At 46.8% G+C, this 24708-nt stretch overlaps 1 protein-coding gene across 1 annotated transcript; it reads left to right on the forward strand.

The window, feature by feature from the left end:
• The first annotated feature begins 1235 nt into the window (after window positions 1-1235).
• Window positions 1236-23654, forward strand: NDUFA11 (NADH:ubiquinone oxidoreductase subunit A11). Its single transcript, XM_037885564.2, has 4 exons — window positions 1236-1414; window positions 4579-4671; window positions 21633-21755; window positions 23467-23654. The coding sequence occupies exons 1-4, from the start codon at window positions 1333-1335 to the stop codon at window positions 23577-23579; spliced, it is 411 nt and encodes a 136-aa protein (XP_037741492.1). The 5' UTR covers window positions 1236-1332; the 3' UTR covers window positions 23580-23654.
• The last annotated feature ends 1054 nt before the right edge of the window (window positions 23655-24708 follow it).

Raw genomic sequence — 24708 nt, forward strand, 5'->3', positions numbered from 1 at the left:
TTCGTAAATAATGCATAAAAATTCCAGTCCATTTCTATGCTAGCAGGGTCCTGTAGCTGCTCTGTATTTCTTTTCCATAAAGCTCTTTCCCAGAACAAGACACACATTTGTTGCAGGAAAGAAAATGGTTTACAGTTTGATTGGGGCACAAAGTTTAGCAAGGAGAGAGTTCCCTGACAGCAGTTACACCATAAAAACAAACACACACGCACCAGCTGCTTCAGCCTGATCACAGCTGCAGTACTGGACTAACGTACAGAGTCTACAGTGGGGAAGGACGGCTCTTTCTCATGGCCCAAGCACATTCCTCAAGTTTACAATATGTATGTCTGCGCTGCACCTGGGAGTGAGCCTCCAGCCGGGACCAATAGATTGGAGGTAGCAAGGCTTATGCTATCATGCTATGCTAGCCTGAGGGGGCCAGAGGGTGAGAGCACAACCTACAACATCAAAACAATGCCCACATGGCTATGGCCGCTATTATTTTGAACACAAATGACATGACCTATAAAAGCCTCAGATCCCAACGTGCAATGCCTCCTCTTGAGACAAGTGGCTGGGCTGCACAAAGCTGTGTTGATGTTGTGGAAAGTAAACGCTGATTGCGGGAAAGCCTATTTCCTACATTTCTTTAAACTCCAGGTCCTGAGCTATCGGCCTCTGTGATGAGACACAGTAAAAAGTCCTATACAAAATATAAGGTCTTGTGCCTTCATAGTTCTCACTCTTAGTAGAGCCCCGACTGATTCTGTACAAGCAAACTCCCCTCACTGTCTCACTAGAACGGACGATGCGCCTCTCTTTTCACCCAGGGAAACGAAAGATGGAGAGTGATGCTTGGGACGTGTGGATCCTTTATCCTCCTGCCTAACAGTCACCCCAGTGAAGGGTTAACTCTTCAGCGCCGCAGACGGCCAGTCGTCACCCGGTTCTGTCAGGTCGATTATTAATTTTCCCACTTTCCAAATCCCTTTCCGAGAACACCCGCCTGCCGCTCCGCGCCGTGTTGCGAAGCCCCTTGTGGTCACGCACCACGCCCCCCACTTGGCATCCGCGCCAGCGAGGCGTCTCCCACCCTCCCCGCCCAGGGGGACGGCGGCCGGGCCCTGCGCCTCAGGGCAGCGGCCGAACTCGCACCTGGCCCTGGCTGCAGCCCCCGGCGCCGGCGCCGGGCCTCGCCTTGCGCATGCGCGCGGGTGGCTAGCGGAAGCTCTGTCACAGACGGGAACTGAGGAACGCCCGCGAGAACGAGAAGGTGTCGCGAGACCCCAGCTGGCCCGCGAGTTCTCGCGGTGCTTTGTCTCGTGCCCTTGCGGAGCCGCGGCGGCTGCGATGGCCGGCTACTGGGAGATCCCGGAGGGGACCGACTGCGCCCGCAGGGCCTGGATCACCGGCCGCCTCGGGGCCGCGCTGGGTGAGGAGACTGGCGTGGCTTCGCTGCCTGCCGATCCCGCTCGTCCCCGTCCGCCCGGGGCGGGGCCTGCCTTGGCCAGGCCGCTCGGCCCCCCTCCGCGCAGCCCCCGCTGGCCGCCATGGCTCGAGCCCGTCTGGGCCCGCGCTCGGCTAGCGCGAGCCTCTGTTGCCGGCCCGGTTGCCGCGTCTGTCCCCGCGGGGCGGCTCCGCGCCGCAGCGTAGCCATATGCGGTCCGGCTGGCTCCTGCCCCGCCTCTGGCTGCGGCGCTGCTGCTGGCTGGTGTCTACACTACCGCGTTACGTCGACCTAGGCGGTGCAACGCCAGCTACATGAATAACAGCGCTGCAGCCGACGTACCTTGGGTCGAGTCCCGCGGGGTCCACTTACCTTACTCCTCTCCTGGGGGGTAGAGTACGGGGGCTGACTGGGGAGCGACTGGCTGTCGATTTGGCCGTCTTTACTAGACCCGCTAAATCGACTGCCGGTGGATGGATCTCAGCTCTGGTCTACGCTGGGGGGAGGGGGATCGATCTAAGTTACGCAACTTCAGTTATGTGAATCACGGAGCTGAAGTTACCGGGGTGTCTCCACCGCAGCGAGTCGACTGCTGCAGCTCCGCCATTGCCTGTGCCTCTTGTAGTATGGGAGTCGAGGGGAGAGCCCTCAGGGATCGATTTATCATGTCTAGATTAGATCCGATAAATAGATCCCCGCTGGATCGATTGCTGCCCGCCCATCCGGTGGGTAGTGAAGACATACCCTTGATCCCCACTGTAGTGTAGTCTTGGCCAAATGGGATGAAAGCTGAGCCCTCACCTGCTCCCTTTGTGGGTGGGACTCCAGGAGCTGGGGCTTTAAGCACAGCATGAAGTCTCGCAAAACTAGCCGGCGCTGGGAAAGGCAGCTTGAAAACTCCTCAGTCCAAAGAGCCCTGGGAAGACCCGCTCCCTTTCTTAAAGCAAATTATATGCAAAAATTGTAGCCATTAAAGTTGTATTAAGGGCTGAAAAAGTCAAACACTTAAGATGCAAAGTCCAAAAGTTAAAAATTCTACAATGTTAACCTTGGTCATATTGCCTATACATAGTTTTCCAAATTCCCTTTTAAATGTAATTTTTAAGGTATTTACCGTAAAATTTACAGACTATGCAGTGTGGTCAAAGTAGTGCTGTAAGAGCAATATTTGCTTTTGAATGTCCTTGGTTAAAGCATTTCTAAAAGTTAGAAGTGCTCTGTTTGTGTGCATTAAGTAGTGTCAGTAAAAGGGCACTAATTCATTACTTTCATGGCAAAATGAAATTTTATTTCATTCTTAACATGCAAATCACATTAACCTGGGTAAATTGCTTTATCTCCCTGCCTTTGTTTCCCCATTGATAAAACATTAACATTTGCCTCATAAGGATATTTGACTTTTAATGGTGAAATGCTTGGTGATTCTGAGAGGAAAAGAGTGAAGTATTTTTGTGTGGGGAATGGTCAAATGCTGCATCCCTCTTTGTGCTCTCTTAATATTTATTACTTTTAATTAATGCACAAGCACTTTCCATATCTGTAGTATTTTTCATCCTAAATAATCTCAAAGTGCTTTGTAAATTGTAAAGGGATCACTTCACCTACCTCTGACATGTTATCACTTCAGGGGCAGATTGCAGTAGCTATTTTAGCAATGTAAAGCAAAACTATAGCTGGTTTAGGTCAGTGAATAAGTTGTGGTAGCAGTATGCAGTTAATGGGGTGTTCACATGTGGAATTTTTCAGGAATGGCCTTTAAATTCATACTCTATCTTAGTCCTGATTACACCTAAAATTTCACACCCTGTGTGACATCGTTAAGTGATCCTAAACCCCACTGTAGATGCAGCAAGGTCAGCAAAAGAATTTTTCCACTGACCTAGCAACCACCTCTTAAGGGTTGTGATTTCTGGAGGTGGCGGTGGGTCTGACCTTCCCCATGCTGCTTCAGAGCTGGCAGCAGCCACAGAGCTTTCTGCAGCCAGGGTGGTACCCGGAGGTAGGTCTGATTTCCCCTCCTGCCCCTGAGCAGCCATGCAGGCGAAGATGAAGTCCTGTCCTCCCTATCCCAGTGGACTAGCAGTTTGGGCCCGGTGAATGGTAGGAGCCACCAGCTGGGGCACCCCAGCATTCCCTCTCCCCCACCCTTTCAGTAGCTCGATTTCATGGGGGAGATTTAATTTCACAGTCCATGATGTGTTTTTCACAGCCATGAATTTGGGAGGGCCCTAATCATAAGTGACTGAAAGTTGAGGGGAAGTGATTTTCATTTTAGTTTTTGATTCATTTAACACCTATTTAACTTGAATGCTTAATGAAGAGTCTTTGATAAAGAGTGAACATCTTTAAAATGTGAGGGCTCAATCCTGGATGGTGCCGAGCAATCTGGTCCAGTCCAGCAAAGCACCTAAGCATGTCCCTGGCACCCTTCCAGATTGAGCCTTGAGAACTTGCAGTAAACTCTGATGCCCCCCAACAAGTCCTCTAACAAAGCCTGGAAAGCTCAGGCTTGATATTATTAAAATAAAAACACAAACAACAAAAGACTGTTCAGAGTAACTACCTTCTTTCCCAACAAAACCCCTTTACCTTTCAGGCCTTCTGTATGCATTAGAAAGAAGCAAAAAAAGGGTTAGAAACCCAATTTAAAATAAAATCCTTTAAATTGCCCTGTAGCATCAGTATGACTCAGCCATGCGTATCTTGCCTTTGGTGGAAGATCAAAAGTGTGGCTGCACCACTAGCCTCCTAAATCTCCTTGAGCTTCAGTGCAGGGGATGACAGGCCCTTTGAATGCAAATCTAATTTTGTTCCCTAGTTTTACTCTTGCACCTTCATATTGCTTGAGATACAGCACAAACAAAGCATAACATCGGGCTTTAGATGGTTAGGCTGAAATCCTGGCTCTATTGAAGTCAGTGGCAATAATCCTCTTGACTTAAATGAGGCCAGGATTTCACCCGTAGTGTGTCTCTTGTCCATAACACTGGTGGTAATAGAAGTAGTAGAGGTTTCTGGTGCACATTGTGCCATGTAGGCCAAACACAGTAATAAACAAGCATGTTTTGTGCTCATGGAATCTGCGTTCAGGTTGTGCTTCTGCACAGGCTCTGACCTGCTGCTCATTAAAACTGTTTTCCCTTTTATAGGCTTGATTGGTTCGGCATATCATATTGTATTGTTCCAGCCTGAGTCGGCCTTTAAGGCTGTGCAAACGGCAGCCACGAGCACTGTCACGATGGGTAAGGAGACCTTGTTTCTTTCAGCAACTGAGTTTCTTGTATAAAGATGCCTTTATTCAGCTAAATGGACAGCCCATTGTTGAAATTATTGGCCTCTCAAGTAAAGTGACTGGTGAGGCAGGTATGGTCTGGTGATATTGTGCGGGGGATTGAGTGCCGGATTTCCTGGCTTCTGTCCCCAGGTCTGCCACTGAATTTATGTTGGCTATTAGGTAACTCAAACTTCCCCACTCGGCCTCTGAGTTCCCATCCGTAAAATCCACTTGTAAGGTAACTCTTCTCTTCATGTGCCAGTATATTTATGCTTGTATCTGTAATTTTCACTCAATGCATCTGAAGAAGTGGTTTTTTACCCACGAAAGCTTATGCCCAATAAATCTATTAGTCTTTAAGGTGCCACTGGACTCCTCATTGTTTTTGTGGATACAGACTAACACGGCTATGTTAGAGGGCTTTCCCTCAATCCTCCCACTTCTAAGGTTCTTGTCACGCAGACAGCAAGCAGCAAAAGACCAGAAGTCCGAAGCGCAGACAATGCGATGTTTATTGGGGTTAGTTTCCAAGAAAGCATATTCCAAAGCCCTTCACACCAGTCAGGCTTATCTCTATACGCTGACAAAGTCTGTTCCCCAGTGTCCCCCTTCCCAGTTCTGACGCTGCAGAGCCTTGCCTGTGTCCCTGTTCCCCGTTCCCTCCCTTAGCAAACATGATTCCAATTTCCTTTCCACTTCCTGTTTGACCCCAGTTTATATAGTAATATTCTCAGCTATCCCTTAACCAATCTTTTACTGAAATTTAACTAACCAATCCTAACATATTATAACATAATTCTCTGAACTTATGAGGAGAGGCTGAGGGAACTGGGATTGTTTAGTCTGCGGAAGAGAAGAATGAGGGGGGATTTGATAGCTGCTTTCAGCTACCTGAAAGGGGGTTCCAAAGAGGATGGATCTAGACTTTTTCACTAGGAGGGTGGTGAAACACTGGAATGCGTTACCTAGGGAGGTGGTGGAATCTCCTTCCTTAGATATTTTTAAGGTCAGGCTTGACAGAGCCCTGGCTGGGATGATTTAGTTGGGGATTGGTCCTGCTTTGAGCAGGGGGTTGGACTAGATGACCTCCTGAGGTCCCTTCCTTCCCTGATATTCTATGATAAACAATTATATCCTGCTACCCTAATTAACTTACACCTAGCAAAATTAATTATATAGCAGACAGAAACAATTAGAACCAGACAGATTAACAATAGAAAAGTGGGGGCCATAAAGATAAAACATACAGAAATAAGGATTTCACAGCCACAACTATTGATAAGTGATTTCTTGCCTGACAGGATGCTATTAAACTTTGTTTTTTCTTTAACCATCTTTATCTGGTGGTGATAGACACTGTCAGGACAGGATTGTATTCCTAACAGCCCAATAGCATCTTATTTCAATGTGACTCATTGGGAATGTGAGGATGTGACTGTTCGCTTCCCAGCTTATGGCTGCCCCTGCTGCTTAGCCAAAGGACAAGCCTAAGCTTAGCCTAAGAACAAGGCCTCAGACTATCCTAGTGAGAGAAGGCCCATATGCAGGCAGACTTGTGATTTTGATTCTTTGTTTTTATACCCATGTAACTAGCTAAGTGATAAAAATACACTTAAGTTCTTAAAGTATAGGCCTTTATAGGCAGTCCTGAATATCTGTATTTTAACAGGCTACCCCTCTGATACTTGACAGCCGTAAAATATTTACATGCACACACTTGTGTGGTGTGAGGCTTAATTAATTTTGGTGAAGTGCTTAGAGCAGGGGTTCTCAAACTGGGGGTCACTAGGTTATTACATGGGGGATCGTGAACTGTCCAAACCCCGCTTTGCCTCCTGCATTTATAATGGTGTTAAATATATTAAAAAGTGTTTTTAATTTATAAGGCGGGGGTCGCACTCAGAGGCTTGCTATGTGAAAGGGGTCACCAGTAGAAACATTTGAGAACCACTGGCTTAGAGATCCTGGTATGAAAGGTGTAGTGTAAATTCAGGACATTATAGTTGGTGTTTCCTTTCACTCTTTCTTCACTACTGCTGCTCTTGAAATGTCAGATTAGTCTGGGTATAAATTACATGTTTTGAGGCAGATAATTTAATATCCGTAACTGTACATGATAGCTTAAGGAGCTGCTGTCCGGATTCAACACTCACTGTATTGGTATAACTTAAAACTGAAATAACTTAGGCTATGTCTATGCTGGCAACTGAACGACAAAAGTTTTGTCTTTCAGAGGTGTTAAAAAAAACACACACCCCATCCAAAAGACAAAAGTTTTGCCGATGACAAGTGCCGGCATGAACAGCTCTTTGTTGGCAGGAGCACTTTCCTGCTGACAATGCTAACACCGCTCATTCGGGGTGGAAGTTTTTCGTTGGCAGGAGAGCCAACAAACAGCGGCAACACAGCCCTGTCGCTAAAAGCTGTGTGGTGTAGACATAAGCCTTACTCCTTAGAGTCTGGACTCTCCATAGCTGGAGGGAAAAATTTTGTGGAAGCAAATCCCATATTTCCTACTTCTTGTTAGTACTGATGGTCACAAATATCATCAGTTCCTAAGAACTTATTGTGACCCAAAGAACCCCAGAATGCCAATTGGCTAAGGGTTTACTGTTGTGTAACAGCAGCTCCTAACAAACCTGGCAAATCAACAATACCTAACACACTACATTCATGTTATTTATGTAAAAATGATGTCACGTGAGGTTTCTAATTAAAAAGCTCATATTGTACTGATCCTCGTAATTGTTGCGTGATGTATGTACTGATAATATTTAACAAGCTGTGAATATGTACTGAAAATATGTTTTAAAGTCTGCCACCAACCAAAGAGAGAACCAGGTTTCTTCAAGTCAGGAGGTAAGATGTTTATCTGTCTATCAAATATAAATTAAACATGGTAAACCATTGCAATGGAAGCCCTATTTACCTACGGCATCAACAGAAAAGGATCACGCAGGGGTAAAAACAAGCAATGTGTGTTCTACTATCTCTGAAGACCTACAGTGAGCTTTGCAGGTATAAGCAGAAGGCAAAGAGACACCTCTTTATCTTTCACCTGAGGAAGTAAATGGACAGCCTATTTACGTTCATGAAAACAGGATCTCAAACAGCCTTGATTGAAATGCTGCAAAAGACATTTGGAGTGAGATAAGCTTCTTTACACAGACGGTTAGCCTGTTAAAGTTAAGTAGTTTCTAGGAATCATGTTATGATTTTGTTTTATATGTAACCTTTCTGTTTCTATTATCCTAACTCATTCTCTCTTAAATCTTAAACAGTGATAATAAACTTATACATAAGAATGGCCACGCTGGGTAAGACCAGTGGTCTGTCTAGCCCAATATCCTGTTTTCCAACTAGCCAGTGCCAGATGCTTCAGAGGGAATGAACAGAGCAGTTATCGAGTGATTCATCCCTTGTTCAGTCCCAGTTTCTAGTTTTTCACTATAAATCAGTCTCAGTACTGTGATATTAGACAGGAGTTGATCCTTAGTTGAATCAAACAAGCTGCTGTGTATGCTGTTCTTTTGGGGACAGCTGACTAGTAATTCTGTGTGCTTAGTGGATGAGGGGCTAAATACTACAGGAGAATGCTGGAAAGGGTCTTGGGGACTGGGATACATCTATTGGTTAATCTGCAAGGCAAAGCAAGGGCTGGCTAGCCCAGAGAAGATTGTCTGGGTGGCCAACAGACTGATGGTGTCAAGGAGCTGACACCCAGTGAAGCACAAGCAATTGTGATAGACCCAGGCCAGTTGGGTACAGCAGAGTAGTAGAAGGCAGATATACTGGCCACTGGATAAGCAGTTTTTTGTTCCCTGACCGACCAGAGCAGGGGCTTCTCCAGGCTGGGGTGAACTGTGACGAAGTGGGACTGTTCTTAATGTTTCCTCTGAATACTGTAGGGGTGCCTCAGTTTCCCCTATGCATTTCTTAAGTCTCTAGGTGTATGTAGATACATAATACATCTAGGGGTGTAATTGTTGCAGAGCAAAGGGCTAGTGTACATAAATGGCCGACACTCTGTCTCCTGGCAACTGATGGCCTGGGCCCTTTCCCCCTGCAAGGTGATAGCTAAAGGTGTTGGAGAACAAAGGAATCAGGTGACCTCCTGGCCCGGGAAAGGGACAAAGCCCAGTGGAGAGTGAGTCGGTTTGGGCTGGCTGGGGACGAGGAGTGAAGTGCAGACGTGGTTGTCTGGCTCACTGCCCTCCAAAATGGACCCAGCTGAGGGGTCCTGTTCTCTGTACCTACGAGCTCTGTTTTAGACCGTGTTCCTGTCATCTAATAAACCTCTGTTTTACTGGCTGCCTAAGAGTCACATCTGACTGCGAAGTTGGTGTGCAGGACCCTCTGGCTTCCCCAGGACCCCGCCTGGGCGGACTCGCTCTGGGAAGCACACGGAGGGGCAGAGGATGCTGAATGCTCCAAGGTCAGACCCAGGAAGGTGGAAGCTGTGTGAGCTTCTTGACCTGAAGACAGTCTTCTCACAGAGAGGAGACTTCACCAGAGTCCTGACTGGCTTCGTAGGGAGCAGTTCCAGAGCATTGCCCAGGGACTCTGACAACACCTGACTCCAATTAACCTGCAAAGAGTCAGGTGAGGCTGTGAAGCTAATGTGAACACCTGACTCTAATTAAGGCCCCTCTGATACTATAAAAGGGCTTACTCCAGTCAGGCCAAAGAGAGCCAGGGAGCCAAAGGGCAGGAACTGCGGCTGAAGGGCTGGGTAATGAAACACCCTCAAGCCACTGAGAAGGGAGCCCTAAGGTAAGGGTGAAGAAAGCATTAAGAGAGAGAACCGGGGGAGCTATGGGGAAGTGGCCCAGGGAAATGTAGCAACTCTGGCAGTAAAAGGTCAGCTGCCAACAGCTGCTGCCATTAGGGTCCCTGGGCCGGAACTGGGAGTAAAGGGCGGGCCCGGGTTCCCCCCCAACCTGCCACTACAGAAACACCTCCTGGGAGGGGAAGACAGGCCCCTGTCAGGACAGGAGGTTAAACTGTTCTGGAATAAGCCCGTAGGAGTTCTCTCCCCAACCTCCTTGCTGGCTTATGATGAAAAGGGCTCAGTAGACTGTACCCTGGCCCTAGAGGGAGAACGGCTACGTGGAGGGTCGCAGTGAGCCTCTGAGACTAGCATAAACCGCCTGGAAGCGTGGGACCTTCATGGACAAGGCTGGAGCTCTGCCGCACAATTCTCTCTCTCACTGGAGGTGAGGGTTGGAGTAGGAAGGTGACTCAGTCCTGGACACCCTGAGAACTGTCACAGTGGTGTAGTTGTGGCAGGATTTACACACAGTTTGCTGGTTAGCGAAGGATCACATTCTAAGCACTGGTGAATTTGATTCTAAGATTCTGAGAAGGTTGGCAACAGACAAAAATAGGTTACCATTTATTTTTTGTTTATTTCGGGTAAGGGAAATAGAACAAAAGAGAACCCCCAAAGTGAGCAAAAGAAAAGGGGGTGCAGCCATAAACATTCAGCCTGATACAACCTTCAGAGAAACAGCCATAGAGTTAGAGCTGGTCAGATTGAAGATACAGTGGACAAGGAATGAGAGCTTCAGAAGTGGGAAGCTTCACAGAGAGCCAAAGAGTGACAAGCAGAGAGCAGCACAAGTAGAAGCATATCAGAGAACCCTGGAAGCTGTATGTCGGCGAACCATGGAGCTTGACGAGCAGAAGTATGAGAAGAGCGCACAAACACAGGATGCTGGAGATGCAGGTATAAAATCCTCAAGCAGCAAGCAGTCCTCCCCAAAAGTCACCCTGCTGGGATAAACTGTGACCTACCTACAGATAGAGGGGTTGTATTGAAGAGTATTTCACCACTTTTGAAAGAGTATGCAAGCTGCACAAGATTGCAGAAGGAAGGAAGGTACCCATGTTGATCTCCAGTCTCTCGGGCAAAGCATTGCAAATGTTTAATGAGATGGACATAGGAGAGGCATTGAAATATGAATTTAAAAAAAGCTGTGTTGCGAAGGTTCAGAAATATCAAAAGGAATGATAAGATGAGTCCTAGAGAATGAGTATAGAATGTGTGGTTTAATGAAAAAGTGGGCAAAGGGGTAGAGGCTTATGATTTGTTTGACCTCTTTGCACAGGAACACTTCCTGACTACATGCTCTGAAGAAATCAGAGCAGCAGTTTGGGATAAAACCCCTGCCAATATACAAGAGGCAGCTGATAGTGCTGTTTCCTATGTACAAGACAGACTGTTCAGTGAGCACAGACCACAGAGGGAGGTGCAAAAGCCCAGAGTAAAGAGGGAGTCCCTGTTTTTATCTCTGTGACTCGTAGCAATAAGGAATACATAGCTGAGTTCCCAGATGTGAACTGTGAGGAAGGAAACGTAGCTGAGTGGGGAGGAGGCACTTCCAGGCCATATAAAGAAGAGCATAGCAAAGTGTCTCAAGGAGGATGGGGGAGGAGTCGTGCCTCGTACCTGAGACAACTCTTAGGCCTTGTCTGCACTATGGGGGGAGGTGGATCTAAGTTACGCAACTTCAGCTACGTGAATAACGTAGCTGAAGTCGACGTACTTAGATCTACTTACCACAGGGTCCACGCTACACAACGTCAACTAGACACTCTCCCGTCAACTCCCCTTGTGCTTCTCGTTCAGGTGGAGTACAGGAGTTGACAGGAGAGCGATCTGTGGTTGATTTAGTGGATTTTCACTAGACCCGCTATATCGACCACCGATGCATCGATCACCGTGCGTCAACCCCCCTGAAAGTATAGACAAGGCCTTAGTGCTGGAGCAGAGCAAAGAGCATCTGCCTCTCTAGAGGGTATAAGGAAAATCCTTTTCAGTAAGGCCCAAAATAAGGAAAATGGAAAGTTTTTTTTTGTAAAAGAGGGAAAAATTTTCAGAGAAGCCCCCCTGGAGAAAAATAGAAGTCCTGGGGAGCCTTAAACAATTGATTGTGCCTGCTAACCATGTGGGAAGTTGATGTTAGGCCATGACTGGTTTTGTAGGTCACTTGGGATCAAGGGGGACATCTGAGAGGTTAAAGAGCGATGTTCATTGGTACAGTATGCAGGATGAGGTAAAAGAATGAGTCTGGTTACTTACGTCAGAAGCGGAAGAAACCTGTGGGGCACCACAAAAAGGCTCCTTGGGCCCCTTACTACTAATCAAGGAAGCATTTTTCAGAGTGGCTGTGGATATTGTTTGGCTGATGCCCTGGCCAGTCCAGAGGGGAAAGAAATATATTCTGCTAGTAATGGACTTCGCCAGTAGATACACAGAGGCAGTTGCTGCCTCTAATATAGAGGCTGACACAGTGGCTACGTCTCTGTTCACTGTGTTCAACCGAGTATGTTTTCCAAAGGAGATCTTATCAGGTCAGATTTATGGTCTAGATTACACTTAGTCCTGCCACGAGTGCAGGGGACTGGGCTAGATGCCTTCTTGAGGTTCCTGCCAGTGAAGTCCTATGATTCTATGAAATTTAATGTCTCAGTTATTTAGAAAATTATGGAGAATGTTTGGGGTAAAACAGCTGATATCTGCCCCATAGCAACCAGAGACAAACAATGTAGTCAAAAGGTTCAGCGGGACTCTAAAAACTATGCTAGGAATGTATGCAACCTAGCAGGCAAGTGACTGGGATGTAATGTTACCCTGTCTGTTGTTTGCTTATAGGGAGGTACCTCAAGAGTTAACAGAATTCTCCCCGCTTGATATCCTGTATGAGAGAAGGGTCAGAGGTCCCCTGGGTTTCATCAGGGACTCCTGAGAAGGTGGCACTGATGCTAGGGGGAACCAGTGGTTGATTACATACAGAAGGTTATTGTATGGTTGGAAAATGAGTCATGAGTCTACTCAGTTTAGGCTTAATCAGTTTTTGCCTTCATAAATTTTCAGACAATCATTGTCACTTACAGTTTATCATATATTTATTCTAGTCAGAGAATAAACAGACAAGATGGAACAGGTGGGGCTCAGGCTTCGGCTCCAGCAAGTCTCACGCTGTGACAAAGTGGGGTTTTATTCATCTTGTTATGTTGCATGTGAGTCTTACTGTCTTATACTGAGCATGCCTCAGTTTCCCTGTGTACTGCACCAGTGCTTAGGTGATGGGAACTGAGTGCGTGATTTTTTCACTGAGGCCTTGGAGCAGGTGAGGCTGCCCAGCTGTCTGCACATAGGCGATGGCCAATACCCTTCGTAACCTGAGAACCAGGAGTGGGATGCGACCAGGTGACACCTTTTGCCCAGGAAGCAGAACAAAGACCAGAAGGAGGAGCAATGGGCGCGTTTGGGGTAGGGTTGCTGGAAGCTGGGCAGTCAATTGTGGGGGACTGGAAGAGGGGGAGTCCGGGGCAGTAAGGACAAATGCAAAGTACTACACTTAGGAAAGAATATTCAATTGCACAAATACAAAATGGGCAGTGACTGTCTTGGAAGGAATACTGCAGAAAAGGATCTGAGGGGGTTATAGTGGATCACAAAGTGAATAAGAGTCAGCCATGTAACACTGTAATAAGAAAACCAAAAGTCATTCTGGGATATATTGTTGTAAGCAAGATGCAAGAAGGAATTCTGCTACTCTGCTCAGCCCATTTAAAGCCTCAACTAGAGTATTGTGTCCAGTTCTGGGCACCACACTTCAGGAAAGATGTGGACAAATTGGAGAAAGTCCAGAAGAGAGCAAAAAAAGATCAAAGGTTAGAAAACCTGACCTAGGAGGAAAGATTGAAAAAAATTGTTTAGCCTGGAAAAGAGAGGATTGAGGGGGGCATGCTACACCAGAGTCCTGGCTGTCTTCATGCGGAGTAGTTCCAGAGCATTGCCCCAGTGACTTCGTGGCAGATGGGCACTATATTTGCCTTTTTCCAATCATCCAGGACCTCCCCCAATTGCCATGAGTTTTCGAAGATAATGGCCAATGGCTCTGCAATCACCGTCACCCCTGCTGTTGTGACCTGGGTGCTGCTGTCAGCAGATCGTGCAGTAGGACTGCTAACCGTCATCACCCACTGCTTCTGCTGCAACTCTGCTCTGCTGCTATTGTAAATGAGCTCAGTCTCAGTAGCAAATTTCTCCATATTGTCGTCATCCACCGCTTCCGCTGCAACTCTGCTCTCCTGGTGCCATGAATCCACCTCGCAGGACCTCTCGTCGTTCTGTATAAATATCTATTCTCGTGGCATCCGTTGTCATCCACTGCTTCTGCTGCAACCCTGCTCTCCTGCAGACACCATACCACGGCAAGCATGGAGCCTGCTCAGCTCACCGCTGCTGTTGTGAGCATTGTAAACACCTCGCGCATTATCCTGGAGTATATGCAGAACCAGGCTAAGAGACGCCAGCACGAGGACGATTTTGATGAGGACATGGACACAGACGTTCCTGAAAGCACAGCCTGTGGCAATTGGGACATCATGGTGGCAGTGGGGCTGGTTGATACAGTGGAACGCCGATTCTGGGCCCGGCAAACAAGCACAGACTGGTGGGACCGCATAGTGTTGCGGGTATGGGATGATTCACAGTGGCTGCAAAACTTTCGCATGCGTAAGGCCACTTTCCTGGAACTCTGAGTTGCTTTCCCATGCCCTGAAGTGCAGGAGTACCAAGATGGGAGCTGCCCTGACAGTTGAGAAGCGAGTGGCGATAGCCCTGTGGAAGCTTGCTAAGCCTGACTGCTACCGATCAGTCGGGAATCAGTTTGGAGTGGGCAAATCTACTGTGGGGGCTGCTGTGATCCAAGTAGCCCATGCAATCACTGACGTTCTGTTACCAAGGGTAGTGACTCTGGGAAATGTGCAGGTCATGGCTGCAGTGGATGTGCTTTGCTGCAATGGGTTTCCCTAACTGTGGTGGGGCAATAGACTAAAAGCATATCCCTATCTTGGCACCGGACCAACTTGCCAACCAGTATGTAAACCACAAGGGATACTTCTCAATGGTGCTGCAAGCACTGGTGGATCACAAGGGACGTTTCACCAACATCAATGTGGGATGGCCGGGAAAGATGCACGATGCTTGCATCTTTAGGAACTCCGGGCTGTTCGAGCAGCTGCAAGAAGGGACTTACTTCCCAGACCAGAAAATTACCATTGGGGATGTTGAAATGCCCATAGTTATCCTCGGGGACCCAGCCTATCCCTTGCTCCCATGGCATACACAGGCAGCCTGGACAGTAGTGAGGAGCAGTTCAGCTGTAGGCTGAGCAAGTGCAGAATGATGGTAGAATGTACCTTTGGATGTTTAAAAGCTCACTGGCACTGTTTGCTGACTAGGTTAGACCTCAGTGCAACCAACATTCCCATTGTTATTGCTGCTTGCTGTGTGAGAGTAAGGGAGAGATGTTTATGGCAGCGTGGGAGGTTGAGGCAAATCGCCTGGCAATTTTGAGCAGCCAGAGACCAGGGCGATTAGAAGAGCATAGCAAGGCGCACTGCGCATCAGAGAGGCTTTGAAAACCAGTTTCATGACTGGCCAGGTTTCGGTGTGAAAGTTGTGTGTATTTCTCCTTGATGCAAATCTGCCCCCTTTGTTCATTTTAATTCCCTGTAAGCCAACCACCCTCCCCCCTTTGAAATAAAGTAACTGTTGTTTTGAAACCATGCATTCTTTCTTAAAAAAAGGAGGGGGGGGGGTAACTGACAAAGTTAGCCTGAGTGGGTGGGGGAGGAGGGAAGGACAAGGCCACATAGTTTATTGTAGCCATACTACAAATCAAACTATTTGAATGACAGCCTTCTGTTGCTTGGGCCATCCTCTGGAGTGGAGTGGCTGGGTGCCCGGAGCCTTCTCCCCTCTCTCCGCCCCCCTTGCGTTCTTGGGCATCTGGGTGAGGAGGATATGGAATTTGGGGAGGAGGTCAGGTGGTTGTACAATGCATGCAGCGGGGGACTGTGCTCTTGTTGGCTTTCTTGCAGCTGCACCAGGGCTTCATCATGTCCGTTTCCTCCCCCATTAGCCTTAGCATTGCCTCCTGCCTCTGCTCTTCATGCTCCTGCCTCTGCTCTTTGCGCTCACTTAATGCTTTCCTAGCCTCTAACGGCTCCATGCATTCAGCTGTGCCCTATCAGTGCAGGAGGACTGCATGAGCTCGGAAAACATGTCATCATGAGTGTGTGTTTTTTCGCCTTCTAATCTGCGATAACCTCAGGGACGGAGATGATAGGGGGAGCCTAGAAACATTTGCACCTGGGGGGAGATAAAAAGGGAGAGTAAAATTTAAGACAATACATTTCTGAGAACAAAAGGGAGACTCTTTCACAGCGAATCAAGCAATTCACAGCAGACAGCACATGTGCTTTAGGTACAAGGTCGCATTTTGCCTTTTATATTGAGCACCTGCCGGTATGGTGATATATCACACATGGCTGGGCAACAGAATTCGGTTTCCATGCAGCCATGGTAACGCAAAGGGTACGCGGGATTGGCTTCTTATGCATAACATGTAGCAATGGTTTCAAACTGCAGCACCGTCCTTTCCAATGGCAAGCAATGGGTTGAGTTTCACATTTAAAAGGAGGGTCTGTGGTTTTCGGGTGGATGTGCAACACACCTCCTCCCACCCCAGCGCGTGGCTATTCTCCAGGATGATCCCTTTTAGCCAAGCGCAAACAGCCCAGCATGAACACGGTCCTTTTACTGTTCCCTTACAAAAAATTCCCCTATTTCAACCAGGTGACCATGAATGATATCACTCTCCTGAGGCTAACACAGAAAGATATAGACCGAATGTTGCTTCAATGTGACCAAAACCCAGGACCATTCGCTGCCATGCTTTATGCTGCAATGATTCCAGAATACTTTGAGTACCTCCAGGAGAGCTTCATGGAGATGTCCCTGGAGGATTCCTGCTCCATCCCCAGACATGTGAACAGACTTTTCCTGTAGCTGTACTGGCTGCGAATGCATCCCAATTCTTCAGGGCAATCAAACATTAAACACTATTGTTTTTAAACCCTGTACTGTAGTTACAAATGTGCACTCACCAGAGGTGCCTTCTCCAGCTTCAGGGTCGGGAATCCCGCCTTTGGAGGGTATTGGCTCCACGGTGATGAAAAGGTCCTGGCTGCCAGGGAGAATGGATTCACCGTTTGCCTGCTGCACATTCTCCTCTTCCTCATCCACAAAATCCTCCTCCCTGTTGTGTGAGACTCCCCCCTTGCAGGTGTCCACGGACAGTGGTGGGGTAGTGGTAGGGTCCCCCCCCTAGAATGCCATGCAGCTGATCATAGAAGCGGCATGTATGGAGCTCTGACCCGGAGCGACCGTTTGCCTCCTTTGTCTTTTGGTAGGCTTGCCTCAGCTCCTTAACTTTCATGCGGCACGTCTGTGTTTCACTGTTGTAGCCTCTCTCCAACATGCCCTGTGAGATTTTGGCAAATATATTTGCATTTCTTCTTTTTGATCAGAGTTCTGCCTGCACAGATGCTTCTCCCCATACAGCGATCAGATCCAGTGTCTCCCTTTCAGTCTATGCTGGAGCTCGTTTGCGATTCTGGGGGGACTGCATGGTCACCTGTGCTGCTGAGTTCGCCGTGCTTATCAAACAGGAAATGAAATTCAAAAGTTCCTGGGGCTTTTCCTGTGTACGTGGCTAGAGCATCGGAGTTCAAAGCGCTGTCCAGAGCGGTCACAATGGAGCACTCTGGGATAGCTCCCAGAGGCCAATACTGTCGATTTGCATCCACATTACCCCAAATTCGACCCAGCAAGGTTGATTTTACCACTACTCCCCTCGCTGGGGAGGAGTACAGAAGTCAATTTTAAGAGCCCTTTAAGTCAACGGAATGGGGTTGGTTGTGTGGATGCATTCATTTTAAAATCGACCTAATGTGGCTAAATTCGACCTAACCCTGTAGTGTGGACCAGGCCTCTGTTAAGCCAAGCTGGTCGCCTGCCATATTTGCTGTTCTTTCTGCACATCGGGATGGTTTGTTCTTGTGCCCTCAATAAGGCTTCTTTAAAATACAGCCAGCTCTCCTGGACTCCTTTCCCCCTCATATTAGCCTCCCAGGGGAGCCTGCCCATCACTTCTCTGAGGGGGTCAAAGTCTGCTTTTTTGAAGTCCAGGGTCTGTATTCTGCTGCTCTCTTTTCTTCCTTTTGTCAGGATCCTGAACTTGACCATCTCATGGTCACTGCTGCCCAGGTTGCCACCCACTTCTCCTTCCCCTACCAATTGCTCCCTCTTTGTGAGCAGCAGGTCAAGAGGAGCATGGCCCCTAGTTGGTTCCTCCAGCTCTTGCACCAGGAAGTTCTCCCTAACACTCCCCAAAAACTTCCTGAATTGTCTGTGTACTGCCATATTGCTCTCCCAGCGGATGTCAGGGTGATTGAAGTCCCCCATTAGAACCAGGGCCTGTGATCTGGAAACTTCTGTTAGTTGTCCAAAGAAAGCCTTGTCTACCTCATCCTCTTGGTCTCGTGGTCTATAGCAGATGCCCACCATGACATCACCCTTGTTGCTCTCATCTCAAAACTTAACCCAAAGACACTCAACAGGCTTTTCTCCAGTTTCATAATGGAGCTCTGAGCAACCATACTGCTCTGTTACATATTGTGCAACTCCTCCATCTTTCCTCCCCCGCCTGTCCTTCCTGAACAGTTTATACCCATCCATGACAGTGCTCCAGTCATGTGAGTTACCCCACCAAGTCTCTGTTATTCCAATCACATCATCCTTCCTTGACTGTGCCAGGACTTCCAATTCTTCCTGTTTGTGTCCCAGGCTTCTTGCGTTCGTGTACAGGCACCTAAGATAACTAGCTGATAGCCCTACTTTCTCAGTATGAATCAGGAGGCCTCCCCTGTTGCATCCCCCTCCTTGTGTTTCCTCCCGGTATCCCAGTTCCCCACTTACCTCAGGGCTTAGGTCTCCATCTCCCAGCGAAGCTAGTTTAAAGCCCTCCTCACTAGGTTAGCAAGCCTGTCTGCGAAGATGCTCTTCCCTGTCTTTGGTACGTGGATCGCATCTCTCCACAGCAGTCCTTCTTCCTGGAACAGCATCCCATGATCGAAGACTCCAAAGCCCTCTCTCGAACACCACTTGCATAACCATGCATTTACTTCCACAGTTTGATGGTCCCTACCTGGGCCTTTTCCTTCAACAGGGAGGATGGATGAGAACATGACTTGCGCCTCAGACTCCTTTATCCTTCCTCCCAGAGCTGCGTAGTCTGCAGTGACCCACTTAAGGTCATTCTTGGCAGTATCATTGGTGCCCACGTGGAGAAGTAGGAAGGGGTGGTGGTCCAAGGGCTTGATCAGACACAGTCACATTCTGAATTCTAGCTCCAGGCAAGCAGCAAACTTCTCAAGTTTCTCGGTCTAGATGACAGATGGATGAATCTGTCCCCCTTAGGAGGGAATCCCCAACCACCACCACCCATCTCCTCCTCTTGGGAGTGGTGGTCATGGAACCCCCATCCCTAGGACAATGCATCCCATGCCTTTCGGTCGATGGGGTCTCCTTCTGATCCCTTCCTCAGATGACTCTTCCAAACCAATCTCCGCCATAGTACCTGTGCAGAGAGCCTGAAAACGGTTTCTTACCTCTATCTGCACTGGGGGTACGTGGGTTCTCCTCTTGCTTCTTCTGGAGGTCACATGCTGCCAGTTTTCTTCCCCATTCTGCACTGCCCTCTCTGATTCTTCAGCATGCTGTGCCTGCACTACCAAATGCTGACTTCTATCCAGAAACTCTTCATGTTCTCTGATGCAACGCAGGGTTGATACTTGGGTCTCCAGTCCTTTAACCTTCTCTTCCAATATGGAGACCATCTTGCACTTCATAACGATGAAGTCACTTCTATCCTCTGGGAGAAAGACAAACATGGCACATCCTGTGCAGGTCACAACAACTGATCGCTCACTATCCATATTGTCTTCCTTCTAAGAGCCTCTTCAGATGATGTATTTACTGCTCACAGAAGCCTGAGAGGCAAAAATTCTGTGGGAACTCTGCCCCCAGGCAAACTCCGTCTGTTCGCAGCTCACTCAGTTCACAAGTGGCTGCTTTTTTTTTATAAGGCTTCTGACTCAAAACAATTGCCCCGGCTCAAAGCCTTCCCTCCAATCAACCACTCAAGCCCCACCTGGAACAAAGCACTCCCAAATCACACTTTTCAAACAAACCACCACACAATCAAACAGTCACACTTTTCAAACAAACAAATAAACACATGGTCAAACAGTCCCTGCAACTAGCACCAGTCAAACAAATGGTCTCGGCAGACAGATGCTCAGATATTCAACCCACCAGCTCACAACACGGCCCCCCAGTGCAGCACTCACCGTAGCTCCTCTTGGATGGTTCCCAGGCAAATTCCCTCTTTTTGCTTCTCAGTTCGCACTAGGCGGCTCCTCGCCTAAGCTAGCCAGTGAGCTAGCCAGGGAGGCACTATGGGATATTCTGTTGTGAAACTTCATCCGTCTCTTCTGTTGACACTGTTTGCTCTGGATAAATAGTGAAAGCATGACCCAGTGACTCTTAAGTGTTTATCTACGGTGAAATCGTCATTTGGCCAGAGACAGAATGGGAATCACGCTGTAGTTCAGTGGTTAGGGTACCCACCTGGAAGGTGGGAGACCCTGGGTCTAGTCCCTTGCTTTAGTCACTTTTTCATTAATTATCCACAGTGGAACAGCTTCAGCAGGAGAGACTGAGGGTTCCTCACATCAGAATAGCCCATAGCTCAGTGGTTAGAGCAGCCTCCTGAGAGGTGGAAGACCCCAGTTCAAATCCTTTCTCCCCATCTGGCAGAACCTGGTTATCCCAAAGCCCAGGGAGTGCTCTAACCACTGAACTAAAAGTTACAAGGTGGGTGGCACCATCTCCCTCCAGCTGGATTTGAATGAGACCCAGTCTGGGAAGCTGTCTCTAAGCATCCATGCCTACTGTATTAGGCCTCTTAGGTGGCTGAATGCTTGTCCTTCCCTGGTTCATGAATCATTCTGAAGCATAGGCAGGAGTAGGTGTCTGGATGCTTATGCAGTGAGGAAGCAGTGCATGTACCCAGAAGCAGGATTTTTCAAGGTCTGTCATCTAGGAAGCTTAGCTGACTGAACCTAGTTGGGTTGCAATCCTTCCTCAGACGCTTCCTAAGAAGATTCAGTGCGTATAGTGGGGGAAATGCTAGCAAGAAAGAGTGCAGAATAGTGGGGTGGAGTTTAATATTCGTGACTATTCATAACCCGGTAGGAAACTAATAATCCCTTTAGCAGTCCACACTCCTGAAAAGGAATTTGTTGATCGTTTTTCATAAGGCCACCCAGTAGTTTGGAGGTAGGTGCTCTGCATTACTGCATGAGATGCTGTATTTTGATTCCCAGGTCCAAGATGGCAGAAGCATGGAGGCTGGGGTTGTGTGCTCAGTCTGTTGGGATAGTTTCATGTTCTCTAGTGCTCTTTTTAGCAAGAACTGGCATTGATAAGTTCTAATTGAAAACTGGTGTAGAGCCCTGTAATGTAATGCTAGTTTATAGTCTATAGGCTGACTTATAGACTGTGACTTGTATCATAAACACCCTTCTGAGTTTATGCCCAGGGGAGAATGTGCACCGAAAAGAGACTAGACTTAGAAGAGAGGGTACAGAGTTTCCCGGGTGGGGGGGTGTAGTAGCATATCTGAACAAACAGGAACTTGTGTCACAAAAATGGTTTGATTTGTTTTCTGGCAGCTTTTTGCTTACACAAAACGTGGGAGTGTGGATGCTGAATCCAGCTGGTCAGGCTGTCTGCTTCACCTGACTAGAAAATGCCATTTTTCTGTGACTTACTGATGTTTGTTCATGGCGATAAATATTTATTCCTCTGCTTCCCAAGAAGGGTAAAACCATAACTTTTCTGGCTGTTCCTGGTGCACCAGGCCTCTGGGTAGTATGTTTTCTGCTCTGTAGATCTCAGTTACTTGCTTGCTGTACCCATTACTATTTACTTTTTCCTTACAGCTACTTTGGGAGCAGTATTTGGATTGACCACTTGCCTCAGTGCCCAAGTCCGGGAGGATCCGGAGGATGCCCTGAATTATTTCATAGGAGGTTGTGCATCAGGCATTGTCTTGGGTGCAAGAAGTAAGTTGTGGTCAGCACGGAGGTTGAAATGTATCAACAGCATGAAGTATTTTTAATGTGTTTATATAAATTCTATAAAATTGTCTAATTCTTAAACCCCTGCGTAAAGGAAGTTATCTCCTTCCCATGGAAGTGTATTGTTTGATGCATAAGAATCTAGTCCATGGATATGATTAGAATCATAGAATATCAGGGTTGGAAGGGACCTCAGGAGGTCATCTAGTCCAACCCCCTGCTCAAAGCAGGACCAATCCCCAATCAAATCATCCCAGCCAAGGCTTTGTCAAGCCTGACCTTAAAAACTTCCAAGGAAGGAGATTCTACCACCTCCCTAGGTAACGCATTCCAGTGTTTCACCACCCTCCTAGTGAAAAAGTTTTTCCTAATATCCAACCTAAACATCCCCCACTGCAACTTGATTAATATTAATTAATCTTAATTAATATTAATTAAACTTGATTAATATATTAACATTGGACCTGCTTAGTTATCATGGTGATATGCACATCTCTCAAACATCAGTCTCTAATTGCCTGTAGTGGGCCACTGAAATGAACCCCACCTCAGTTAACAAATTGCTCACCAAGGAAAATTGCAACATGCCCTCACAGATTCAGTCCTTTCAGGAAAAGGCATCTCCCAGAAGATGAGTGGAGGCCATGCCAAATTCAGAAGAGCCACATTGGACCAATCCAGTCTGGTTAAGGTCCAAAAAATTAAGCTGCTCTGGGCTGGCACCAAAATAAACATAGATCGGGGGGCCAAAGCTAGCTTCAAAGATGAACTGCAAAAAAAAATGGAGTTAACCCCAAAAGCCAGCTTGTGTGTACAGAACAGAGTTTAACTACTCTCAGACATTATTTTTCTCTGAAATTCTCTTGTCACCTCAGTTCATAGAAGATGACCCAGAATACATCACTGTGACATTGGATACCAGAAATCCTGTTGCAATCCATGATGCAACCCAGTAGTGCATCCTGGGATATCTTCAGCAAACCAAGAAAGGTTTACAGAGATTAGGGAAAGAAGGCTGCGCTTGTTTTTATGCTGAATGCACCTGCAGCCTAGCTAATGGGGCAATATGTCTGTTTAAATTGTAGTTCTGATCTCAAATGTGATGATGTAACCAATTAACTATGGGGCTCCATGCTTACTGTTTAACAAATGCGACTCATTTTTCATGTAAAGAGGTGTTCTTAATTTAGCTGCTAGCTCTGCAAATTCTCCATGTACTCTGAGAGTCAAACTGATTTCTTGCCTCTTGCACATCGCTAACAGTTAGGCCCTCAGGAATACTTATGGAGCCCTATTTTCTTCAGTGAGTTTTCTTCGGGTATAGATGATTTGAACTTAAAAAATGTTGATCAGGAAGAAATCGAATCTGGCTCTACTTTTCTTAGCTGTGTTGGCTGCCAAGTTAATGGGAGTAAAAACCAGGGAACATTTTAGTTTCTAAAGTAAGCAGTTAGGACTTGATTCACATAGGAGATGGGTCCGTGGGATAAGGGCTTGATACCTCAAAAACTGCCTGGGTTGGAAGCAGGAACACCATGTATCTTTAAGAAAAGAAATCCTAAATTTCTATTTTCCATCGGCCCTTTGGGCTGCCTGTAGTCAAATATCAGTATCAAAAGAGAAATCCAAATGTGTTAAGATTTACTCATACTTTACACTGCTAACTTAACATATCTTTCTTTCATTCTCTTCCCAGCTCACAGCTATGCCACTGGTTCCTCAGCATGTGTGGCGCTAGGACTTCTGGCTGCTTTTACAAAGATAGGCAAGCGAGAAGGCTGGAGGATAACAGGACCTCCCAGACTCTAAATGTAGGCTGGCTCCTGTCTCAGAAATGTTTTTCAAATGTTCTGTGTAATAAATTATCCTAGAATAACAAAGATACTGCTGACTCAGAGTGTCTCTCATTGACTTTGAAGTTGAATGAAGTGTGAATGATGCTCAATGAACATAGTTTTATAAATCAAATAGTAACTGAGATGCCGGGAGATCTAGTAGTCAGAGCAGAGAACTAGGATTTGGGACTTCTGGGTTCTATTCTAGGATGTGCTGCTGATGTGCTGCGTGACCATAAGCAAGTCACTTTGCAATAATACAGAAGTATGTAGACAAAAAGAGATTGAGAGGGAGAACTAGAGTGAAAGTGTGTTTGTCTTTAGAAGATTCCTCTCCTTGTCTGAAGAAGAGAAATGATGAATTGACAGCTCCATTGATTCCACTAGAAGGTGCATGGATGTACCAGATGTAACACAGCCTGTAATGTATTTTGTCACATCTACAAAAGCCAAGGTACTATAGGCATTACAAAATCCATTATACAATGTACAAAATGCATTAGAGGCACTAATTTCAGGGAAAGTACAAAATCTTGCAGTCTAGACCAGAACTTTCATTTTTCACGGTATCTGGCTTTCACGTGACTTGAAGTGGGCACATCTTATTTGAATTAGAGAGTTCAGGGGCCATTTACTGAGCCTTCTAGCAATGACTCACTGAAGTTAACAAACACTTCAATTCAAACATAACACTGGGTCGGTTTAGATTCAAAGTAAAACAAGTTTCAGAGTAGCAGCCATGTTAGTCTGTATCCGCAAAAAGAAAAGGATGCTCAAATAAATTTGTTAGTCTCTAAGGTGCCACAAGTACTCCTTTTCTTAAAGTAAAACAAGTTTATTAACAAAGTCAGAAATGATTATCAGCAAGTTAAAGTGAAAAACACTTTCTAGTGAGTGAGACTTAACAAAATGATGATGTTTGTTCAAGGTAAGATTCCCCCTTCCAACAGAATCGCTGACCATCCCCAGACTCGGGATCTCCCACAGAGTCAGTTCAGTTGAAAGGTCATGTTGGATTCTTTACCCCTCTTTTGTAGGTTAGTGAACGTTTGAAAAGTATCCTTATTAAAATTCAGTGCCCCTGTTGTGAGGACAGGTGCTAT

The sequence above is a fragment of the Chelonia mydas genome, chromosome 25, assembly GCF_015237465.2.
Source record: "Chelonia mydas isolate rCheMyd1 chromosome 25, rCheMyd1.pri.v2, whole genome shotgun sequence".
NCBI lineage: Eukaryota > Metazoa > Chordata > Testudines > Cheloniidae > Chelonia > Chelonia mydas.

Coding starts and splice junctions, on each gene's coding strand:
- NDUFA11 (XM_037885564.2), top strand. CDS start 1,333: ATGGCCGGCTACTGGGAGATCCCGGAGGGGACCGACTGCGCCCGCAGG. Junction 1,415..4,578: donor CCGCCTCGGGGCCGCGCTGG/GTGAGGAGACTG, acceptor TCCCTTTTATAG/GCTTGATTGGTTCGGCATAT. Junction 21,756..23,466: donor CATTGTCTTGGGTGCAAGAA/GTAAGTTGTGGT, acceptor TTCTCTTCCCAG/CTCACAGCTATGCCACTGGT.